The sequence below is a fragment of the Labrus bergylta genome, chromosome 1 (assembly GCF_963930695.1).
Source record: "Labrus bergylta chromosome 1, fLabBer1.1, whole genome shotgun sequence".
In the NCBI taxonomy this organism is placed as follows: Eukaryota; Metazoa; Chordata; class Actinopteri; order Labriformes; family Labridae; genus Labrus; species Labrus bergylta.
In genome coordinates, this window is record NC_089195.1 from 34,133,343 (window position 1) to 34,144,052 (window position 10,710).

General features: G+C 42.5%; 1 protein-coding gene across 2 annotated transcripts in view; it reads left to right on the forward strand.

Annotated features, from left to right (window-relative positions):
- pkn1a (protein kinase N1a) overlaps positions 1-8,037 on the forward strand; it is a 54,070-nt gene extending 46,033 nt beyond the window's left edge. For both annotated transcript variants that reach the window (XM_020658033.3, XM_029282196.2), the window contains exons 14-23: positions 1-11; positions 676-751; positions 889-980; positions 1,075-1,251; positions 2,706-2,768; positions 3,194-3,270; positions 3,816-3,958; positions 4,100-4,207; positions 4,402-4,482; positions 5,099-8,037. The exon at positions 1-11 is cut by the window's left edge and continues 69 nt beyond it. In XM_020658033.3, the coding sequence (XP_020513689.1) occupies positions 1-11; positions 676-751; positions 889-980; positions 1,075-1,251; positions 2,706-2,768; positions 3,194-3,270; positions 3,816-3,958; positions 4,100-4,207; positions 4,402-4,482; positions 5,099-5,302 (1,032 nt within the window). In that variant the 3' untranslated portion in view covers positions 5,303-8,037. The remainder of the gene's footprint in view (positions 12-675; positions 752-888; positions 981-1,074; positions 1,252-2,705; positions 2,769-3,193; positions 3,271-3,815; positions 3,959-4,099; positions 4,208-4,401; positions 4,483-5,098) is intronic.
- The last annotated feature ends 2,673 nt before the right edge of the window (positions 8,038-10,710 follow it).

The window sequence follows — 10,710 nt, forward strand, 5'->3', positions numbered from 1 at the left end:
CCTGTCAGCAGGTACACACACACACACACACACACACACACACACACACACACACACACACACACACACACTCTTACATCCTTATGTGTTCATGTTTTACCTGCTGTATATTTTTCTTGAAATACTTCAAAGACCTCTTTCAGGAAAGACATTTTGACTTTTCATTGCTCGGGTGTAAATGGGAATATTCATGATGGATGAATTCCATTTTTGCTCTTTAGGTGTCTTAGTCTTGACGTCAAAATGTCGGCTGTGAGAGACGCCTTTGAATCAGCATGACAGCAGCTGTGTCTGAAATCATTCACTACATCCTGCTCTCTACATAGCGACTTCTCATTAGCATAAAAATAACATTTTGGACACTTAATTTTTTAATTCATAACAAATTGCCCTAGATGATGAGTAGTGTGTGATTTCAGACACTGCATATTTTACATTTTAAATGTCACATATTATCCTCCCATTATTCTCATCCTTCTCTTGTGAATCATCACAAAAATGGATGAAGGGAATCTTTTTCTCGAGCACAATTTTAAGTCGATGTGACCTCATGTCTAACTCACAAAATTGCATTTTCATTCTTGTGAAAACGCTGATTTTTGTAGAACTCTTGAGTTATTCTATTGATTTTGATGTGCTTTTTAAATGCTGCCGCTGTGTGTTTGTTTTCTCCAGTAAGCAGAGGAAAGGTCCTCTGTCTCTTCAGGACTTCAGGCTGATCGCCGTGTTGGGCAGAGGACACTTTGGGAAGGTAAACTATGACCGTCTTTTAAATTCACTGTTTCAGTAAGCCCCCAAACGTGCACATGGAGAAGCACTCTGTTCAGCTTTCTGTGCGTCATTATGAGGGAAACAAACTGAACTGTTGCTGCATGTTTCTGTCTCCAGGTGTTGCTGTCAGAATACAAGAAAACGGGCACGATGTACGCCATCAAAGCGCTGAAGAAAGGAGACATCGTGGCTCGTGATGAGGTGGAGAGGTGTGTGTCTCTGTCTTTCTCCTCAATCCACCTACACTGTCCTCCTCCTCCTCCTCCTCCTCCTCTTCACGTCTTTCTCTCCTTCCTCACGCAGTTTAATGTGCGAGAAGCGCATCTTTGAGGTGGTGAACCTGTCGCACCATCCCTTCCTGGTCAACCTGTTTGCGTGCTTCCAGACGTCGGAGCACGTGTGTTTTGTGATGGAGTACACGGCGGGAGGCGACCTGATGATGCACATCCACACGGACGTCTTCACAGAGCCACGAGCCGTGTAAGTACAGAGTGAATATTACATCCTGAAAAAGCTTCTTAATGGACAAAATTAAGCTCCCATGCAATCCCTCCAGCCAATTTTCCAACAATTCAGCGTTTCAAACCAGCGAATATGACGGATGTGGGCGTAGGGACAAATACGAGAAAATATAATCACAGAGAGGCAACACACCAAGAAGATAAAGCTCGTTCTAAAACGAGGGTGAACCTTGTGTTAGCTTTCACCTGCGGGCGCTGAGTTTGTCTGCTTCCTGTTGGATAGGCAGGTGACAAACACAGGTGGTTAGCTTGTGCTAGCGTGCTTTAGCTTGCAGTGTAGGTAAAGGCAGTAAACGTACACACTACATCCTGCAGGGGGTGGAGCTTCTGAAGGTGATGAGCCCAGGAGGAGTGGTCCAGTTTGAATATTGTGTTTACAAACTGTAAAAAAAAAAAAAAGAAAAAAAAAGATGCTGCTGACTCTTCCTTTAAAGTCCTGACTGTAGGAGAGATGAGTGTCATCATTTAGAGAGCTTTTGGAGCATATTTCTAGTTGTTCAGTTACAAACTGTTTCCTGTTTTAAATCCTCATTCTGAGAAGTGACCGCTCCACTGTCTGACCTTTATGGGGGATTAAGGAGAGACTCAAAGAAATCCACAGTCCTCTTTCACCATAATGAATACGAGGCCTCAGAAGTCTCTGTTCAAATCTGGCATTTTCAAAGAGCACGAATAAGAACTTTGGAGAAATCATCCACTCAATTAGTCTCACTTCTCAAGACTCACATTAGCTTCAGCTGACCTTCAGGATACTTTTAAAAACTGAACGAGGACTGTGCATTTCTGTGAGTCTTCTCTCTCTCTCTCACTGATCATGAGGGAAAAGATCTTTATGTGGACTCACAAGTACAAAGTCCAGAGAAGAAGTCCAACCTGCTGAAGTGATAGAAAACATCTCTGTTGGTTCACAGTGGGACTGAAGGGTTTTTAATGATCCATCCTCATCCTCCAAAATATCAAAAACAGTTCATGTTTTCAAAAAATAAACTGAACCTGGATTATCTGTGAGTGTCAGACCCTGAGCGTAGAAGTCAGGGTCCCTTAAAAAGTCTTAAATCATCTTAAAGGTCACATATTATAAACCCTAATATGTGTCCCTCGTCTGTCTACAAATGAAACTTTTAAACTTGTGATGATGGGAATCAAAGCGGTTGAGCTAAAATACAGCGGGACAGCTCATCATGTAGCAGTGCCGTGCAAAAACAGCACACTTGGTGACACTTGCTCAAATTCCTTAAAGTTCATATTCCATCAAAATCACAATGTGTGGTCTTCTTCAGAGGATATTTAAGCGGGTGTGTGGGGATATCTTCTTCCTCAAAATGACTTCAACTCTTCCTTCGTTTGGGTCTTTAAAGGACTTGTCTCTTTATTTTCAGCCTCAGTAATTGTGTTCTTTTGATTTGATTTCAGGTTTTATTCCGCCTGCGTAGTTCTTGGACTTCAGTTCCTCCACGACAACAAGATTGTGTACAGGTGAGTCAAACACACACAGCCTGCATCCTGACGCGATAACTCAGGTGTAAGAAAGAAGAAGCATCGTTATTAGTCTGTGATGAAGACGAGTTTCTCCTCCTCTCGTCAGTCTGGTTTATATCTCTGTTAAACGACTCATGCACGGGGCGCTGGTGGTGCAGTGGTTAGAGTGTGCGCCCCATGTGTGGAGGCTGTAGTCCTCCAAGCGAACCGCCCAGGTTCAAATCCCACCTCTGGCTCCTTTCCTGCATGTCAGTCCCCTCTCTCTCTCTCTCCCTGATTTCCGACTCTATCCACTGTCCTATCTCTATATTAAAGGCACAAAAAGCCAAAAAATAAATCTTCAAAAAAAAACCCGATTCATCTCAGCTGTGTAAAGACGAGCTGATTCTCACCTTCATGTTTTCACCTTCCCTCTCCCACAGAGACCTCAAGCTCGACAACCTGCTGCTCGACACGGACGGCTACGTGAAGATCGCCGACTTTGGGCTTTGTAAAGAAGGTGCAGCTGACACATTTATTCTTCATTGCACATCCCATAATGCCGTCTGTGGTGCGGGGGAACGAGGGCCTGTTTCAGAAAAAGAATGGCGCAGCTTTTACACCCGCTAAACCTGAGACACCGCCTCTATCAAAAAGCTCTCGCAAAGGGTTAAACGAGCTACAGAGCAAACAGTGTCTCTGTGCATGTGAGCCTCATTGCAGAAACTGTCTTAATTCACAAACAGCCTCGTGCAGTTAGCTTGAAAATGTTAGCGTCTGCTGCGAGTTGGCGGGATGTCCCCGATAAATAAACGGTATTTATCGGGGACATCACGCACCAACTTTCCAGAAATCAGGATGACATTTCTGCCTTTGTGTGACTTTAAAATAAATGATCTGCATATCAAGTCTATAAACATTACCTTGATATACCGTAAAATCTAACTTGAAATAGCTTTGTTTTCATTGGAAAAAAGAGCGCTTTGTCTTATACACCAGTGCTACCAGTATAAAATGCTGAGACACACAGAATTTTATTCACGTTTGTTCTGCCTCTGTGTGCAGGAATGGGCTTCGGGGACCGGACCAGCACCTTCTGTGGGACACCGGAGTTTTTGGCCCCGGAGGTGCTGACAGACACGTCGTACACCCGGGCAGTGGACTGGTGGGGACTCGGGGTCCTCATCTATGAGATGTTGGTGGGAGAGGTAAGAACCCATTGGCTCTGTCATGTGATTATCATCCCAGTGTCTGTGTACGCCTCTGATGACATCACACAGGAAACAAAAAACATGTTTTAAATTTGTGTTTGTGTGTGTGTGTGTGCTTGTGTGTGTGTGTGTGTGTAGTCTCCATTCCCAGGGGACGATGAAGAGGAGGTGTTTGACAGCATAGTGAATGATGAAGTGCGTTATCCACGCTTTCTCTCTACTGAGGCTATCGGTATCATGAGAAGGGTAAGAACATTCACACACACACACACACACACACACACACACACTTGCTGACTTCTCGTCTGTGAACAATACTTGATGACAAAGTCTGCACGTATGTACAAAACACTTCATCATCAGAATGTCGGAGAGGTCACACATTGATGCAATATCACCGTGTGTGTGTGTCTGTGTGTGTGTGTGTGTATCATGAGCAGCTGTTGAGGAGAAACCCTGAGAGAAGACTGGGCTCTGGTGAAAAGGATGCAGAGGAGGTGAAGAAGCAGCCGTTCTTCAGAGTGAGTACACTTGTGTGTGTTTTGTTATTTTATGTGGGCGATGAGGCGTCCTCGTCTTTTGTCCTCTGAGGAGCAAAAGGTGTGTGTGTGTGTGTGTGTGTGTGTGTGTGTGTGTGTGTGTGTGTGTGTGTGTGTGTGTGTGTGTGTGTGTGTGTGTGTGTGTGTGTGTGTGTGTGTGTGTGTGTGTGTGTGTGTGTGTGTGTGTGTGTGTGTGTGTGTGTGTGTGTGTGTGTGACAAAAAAGCAGTCTGAAAAAAAAAAAAGGCTATTGAGGGAAATATTTGCAGCACATCAGCAGTGATATTGTTAATATTGTGATCAGGGTTTCCAAGACAACAGACTTACTTGTCAGCAGGAAAAATTGTGAGGCAGCAAACACAGCAAGTCATCAAATGAGTGGGCATGTGTGTAAAGCATGCACAATGTGAACTGAAGAGTGGAGAAGAACATCCTGGAGAACAGGAAACATAATGCAGCAGGTTCACGGAGGTCGTAGAGGTGGCGTGCAGACAGTCTACGGTCGGTGCAGCGATCACAGGGAATAAAACGTCACCACCCCCTCCCCCACTCGCTCCAGGTGAATTCTCCTGATTGATTTTTTTTCCTTTTCCCTCCAGAATGTGGACTGGGAGGCGTTGCTGCAGAGGAAGCTGCCCCCTCCCTTCGTCCCCTCCATCGTCGGCAAAGAGGACGTCAGCAACTTCGACGAGGAGTTCACCACCGAGGCGCCGACGCTCACGCCTCCGCGGGAGCCTCGCGTGCTCTCGCGCAAAGACCAGGATAGTTTCCGGGACTTCGACTACGTCTCCGACCTCTGCTAGTGGACCTCCAGGGGCAGGGGGGTGGGGGCTCACAGACCTCGAGGAATGTTTTATTTTGAAGGATTCACGGCCGAGCGTCTCCACTGACTCTCCCTTAGTTACACTGTGAATGAATGAGTCTTTATCATGTGTGTCTGCAGACTTTTAAAGATGGAGGACTGACGATATGAAACCCCGCTCAGGTAGCTGACGGGCGGACATGTTCCATCACAAAGGACAAACCTCTCTCTCTCTCTCCAATCATTGTACAACACAGCAGTGAGTTGTGTTCCTCTGCCTTTAAACGCCTCCTCCCTCCTCTCATGTATCATCGTGGTCGTCGTCTGCAGCTGTGAGAGGCGGAGCTCGCCGTCTTCTCGTAGTGTTTTCCTGAGGCTTCCTGTCGGCCTCTGATAACAATGCCTTACATTTGTACTTGTGCGTGATCCACATAAAAGCATTTTTTGTTTTTATTGTGTGAGCCTCTGTCTGCAGGAGGAGCGGACCCGACCGTGCTGCAGGATAAGAACTGTAAAAAAAAAAAAAAAAGAGTTGAAAGAGCGACGTGACTTTGTAGACCTACGGTGAAGACGATGAGTCATGCACGGTGAACTCTAGGGACAAGAACCACTGTCTTACTTTTTAACGACTATTAAAAACTTTAGCTGCTTGGGTTTTAATTTCTGAAACAAAAAACGTTTAGCAGAACAGAGACCCCCAATTTCCACTTTCCCCGTGCGTGTGGAGCGACACTACGCTCCGTTTCAAATCCGCTGCAAGAACGAGTCAAGCTGGACAGAATAGAACGAGCCAAACAGGAAGTAAGACAAAGATAAGCACAGAGTGTCTGCTTAATTTCAAAATAAAATGAAGTATACAAACTCACGATCAAATTTTCCATCATCGCGTCAAAACAGCCGCCGAAGGAATGACAAATCATCCTCAGAAAGACGGAGCAACGTGTTTTTGTTTGTTTATTCCTGTGTGATCTTGTAGTTCTCCTGTGATCTTGTAGTTCTCTCTGTGATGTGGGTACAGCGGCTCATTGCTGCACTCACACCAGAAACAGATCCAGTGTGGCAGAGCGCTCGCCGTCCGACTGAGGAAAACCGTGGCGCTGACGGACCGCAGCGTGCACGGAGTAAGTGGAAATTGGGGGTTATATTTGACAGCTGATTCTATGACATACTGTTCAGTACACAAACCTATCTTTTTCTAATTGGACATTTGAGTACAGAACATGTGGAATCTGGAACTGGTGTAGCAGACTGAATCACAACCACCAGCATAGAAAAGCTTTTCTTTTTTTTTTGCAGCCAGGGCGTTTAATTTTAATTTGTGAAAACATGAACACTAAGACATGACGTCCAAGTCGCACACTGTCCTCCTTGAGACACGTTGGTTAACTTATCGACATGCAAACCGTGTTGTTTGTACATGAAATCAGTTACTTCACCACCAGAAACAGTTTTTTTTTTTTAATCCTGCGCTGGAGTCACTGCAGGGTGTGTTTCAGTCACATCTTTTTCTGCAGCCATGAATTTTTTGCGATTTGGGGAAATGTGTGTGTGTGACCTATGCAGGGTCGTGTCCAGACTTTTTCTTAATTGGGGTTGCCCACCTGGGGGCCACCATCATGCAGGAGCGGCATGAAGTTTATGGGCACACATGCAAATTAATTAAATTGTTTTTCCCCCTTTTTTTACCAACAAATTATACATGCTGTTAGTAACAGAATTTGGCCGCATATAAATCTACTTACCTTGATTCAAAACAAATTCACAATTTAAAGTACAAAAAAAATTGCACGCTGTCTCAGTTGCAAAAAAAAACTTTATTAGTAAGCGAGTCCATCGCTTGTTAGACAGTGTGCATGCAAAGTATTCATTACAACTGAAAACCACGACCATTAGCTTAGTTGATTTGTACTTAAGTCCCCGCCTCTGATTATACAAAATGCCAATCATGGATTTAGATTTTGGGGTGTCCCATCAGATTTCAAAGGGGGGCCCATGCCGCCCCTCTGGCCACGCCCCTGCACCTAGGGTTTCACGATACCAGAATTTTAAGCTTTTATACGATACCAGTAAAATCAAACGATATCAAACCCCACGGCAACAAGAGAAGTCCTAGGCGATCAATACCGGGTCATCTCTTGTTTTGAGTGGCCAAAATATGAAGGCAAACTCCTTCACGCTGTTTAAAAGGCTCAAATACCTGTAGTGATAGTTTGTTACTGAAACATCGCCAACATATTTGTGCACTTAAGACAGTGCTCACTCTCTCTCCCTCCCTCTCTTTCTCTCTGTCTCTCTCTCTCTCTCTCTCATTCTCGCTTGCGGCAGCTTTTGGTTAAAATATGACTGAAGATCTGTCAATATTTTTTTTTTTAAAGCCTCTGTGCTCTTGGATACTTTTGATCGCGTATCGAAGAGTACTGAAGTATCGAACCTTGGCACCACAAGCACAACGAACCTCAGCCGTCGCTTTCTGGAGAAAAGCTCATGCGGTGAGCTCTGTCCCAGCTCACTACTTCTCTTGGCAATACAGTTTTCTGACAAACAATATGGTTTGAGGGGAAACAGAGGAGAATATGAGCGAGTACTTCCATCACTCTTAATCATTTCTGAGTACAGGAGCAGTTTGTTGTGAAGCTGTACGTAAGATGGTGTGGCTTGTACTCATCCTGTGAATGACAAAATGAAACCATGTGAGAGTATGAGATGACTTATTTTATAAAGAAAAGCTGGAGTGAATATTCCTGTCTGTGACCTGGTTATTACAGGTGTGGGTGTGTCGCTTTCAAACTGAGGAAGGGGTTGAGTACAGAGTAACACATGAAAGTGGTTTGCAATTATTGGTAAATATTGAATCATCTTTGAGTGGGATGATGGGATGACTTTCTCCTTAAAAAGTACATTTAAGGTCAAATATAAACTTCACCATGTTTCTCTAACTCTAATATGTGTCTCTAGTCTGTCTACAAACCCCCCAAACATGAGAAAAGTCCATCCTCCGTCTTCTGCCTGCTCCACTTTTCAGAAAATCTGTGCTCAAACAGGCCGTTTGGAGATTTCCCTTCATGACATCACAAAGGGCAGTAGCCCCTCCCCCAGGTGGGTGACACTCCCACAGCTAGGTGTTTGTTCTGGGGTTTATAGACATGATCAAATACAGGCTCAGAGTGGATTTAGAACAAGAAACTTCACACACATGCTTTGGGGAGCTCTGAGAACCTCCACAGTCAGGACCAGACTGCAGACCTCCACTGTGAGGACGCTGTCAGGACCAGAAATACACGCTAAAAAGTTTCAAAATAAAATTGTGTTGCACTTCCGGTTTAGCGTTTAATTCATTTATAACCCCTTGTTGGGGAATGCACGCAGTACACTTCAATATAAAATTGAAGTCACTAGTAGTCAAATCCGGTTTAAGTGTTTTACTCATGAATAGTAGTGAAACACAACAGTCAAAATCCAGATATATTAATGTGATTATTGATGCTGGGAACAAATTAATGGTGTAAACTGGTTTCACTCATAATGCCTTCACTCGCACGAGAGCATATGAGAATTATATACAGTATATAAATGTCACTCCCCCCTCCTATTGGCTCGAGGTGAATTCTCCGGAGAATATCCTGCTGTGTTCTCACATCAGCTCACTCGAACTTGCTGCAGAAAAAACACACCAGGGGTCTAACGGAAGAAACATTATCCTGTGTGCTGACTTCCTTCAATGAATAGTGGACTAGATTAACAACCCTTAGTGGAGTTAACACGTTGCTTGCTCACGGTGTACAGCAGTGGTTGTCAACTCGTCTGGCCTCAGGACCCACATCCAATTCATCTGTGAAATAAACGCGACTGATACTGATACTTTTCGACCAATTTTTTATTTTTACTTTTACTTTTTTTTTGTACTTTTCTACTCTTTTTTTCTTATAATGCTATTCTATTTTATATATAATTTTAACTTTTTTTTGTAGAAGCTGACTCAGGGAAAAACACACAAGAATTCCAATGTACCTGTACTGTCCTGTACATGTGCAAATGGCAATAAACATCTATTCTATCCTATTCAATAACATGTATTTACAGATAAAAATTTCAGTTTGGATCTCTCTCATGTCTCTGAAGAAAGAAAGTAAACGTTTAAAATGACGACCCACTATTGGGGTCCCGACCCACATATTGAGAAACCAACAGTGAAAAGCAACATTAACTACACATGTATAGAGACACCCATAAGTGATGATTGAGCAGCAATACTCAGGCACATAAATAACTCTCCTGTAAAAAATGTGAATATGACTGTTTCTGACTGTAAAGGTATGACTGTGTGAATTAGGAGCTGTGTGTGTGTGTGTGCGTGCGTGCGTGTATTAGTGTGTGTGTGTGTGTATATGTGTGTGTGTGTATTAGTATGTGTGTGTGTATATGTGTGTGTATGTATTAGTATATGTGTGTGTGTATTAGTGTGTATATGTGTGTGTATTAGTGTGTATTAGTATATATGTGTGTGTATTAGTATATGTGTGTGTGTATTAGTGTGTATTAGTATATGTGTGTGTGTGTATTAGTATATATGTGTGTATATGTGTGTGTATTAGTGTGTATATGTGTGTGTGTATTAGTGTGTATTAGTATATGTGTGTGTGTATTAGTGTGTATTCGTATATATGTGTGTGTGTATTAGTATATATGTGTGTATATGTGTGTGTATTAGTGTGTATTAGTATATGTGTGTGTGTGTATTAGTATATATGTTTGTATATGTGTGTGTATTAGTGTGTATATGTGTGTGTATTAGTGTGTATTAGTATATGTGTGTGTGTATTAGTGTGTATTCGTATATATGTGTGTGTGTATTAGTATATATGTGTGTGTGTATTAGTGTGTATTCGTATATATGTGTGTGTATTAGTGTGTATATGTGTGTGTGTGTATTAGTGTGTATTAGTATATGTGTGTGTGTATTAGTGTGTATATGTGTGTGTGTGTATTAGTGTGTATTAGTATATGTGTGTGTGTATTAGTGTGTATTAGTATATATGTGTGTGTATATGTGTGTGTGTATTAGTGTGTATTAGTATATGTGTATTAGTGTGTATTAGAATGTGTGTGTGTATTAGTGTGTATTAGTATATATGTGTGTGTATTAGTGTGTATTAGTATATGTGTGTGTGTATTAGTGTGTATTAGTGTGTATATGTGTGTGTGTATTAGTGTGTATTAGTATGTGTATTAGTGTGTATTAGAATATGTGTGTGTGTATTAGTGTGTATTAGTATATGTGTGTGTGTATTAGTGTGTATTAGTATATGTGTGCGTGTATTAGTGTGTATTAGTATATGTGTGTGTGTATTAGTGTGTATTAGTATATGTGTGTGTGTATTAGTATATGTGTGTGTGTGTGTATTAGTGTGT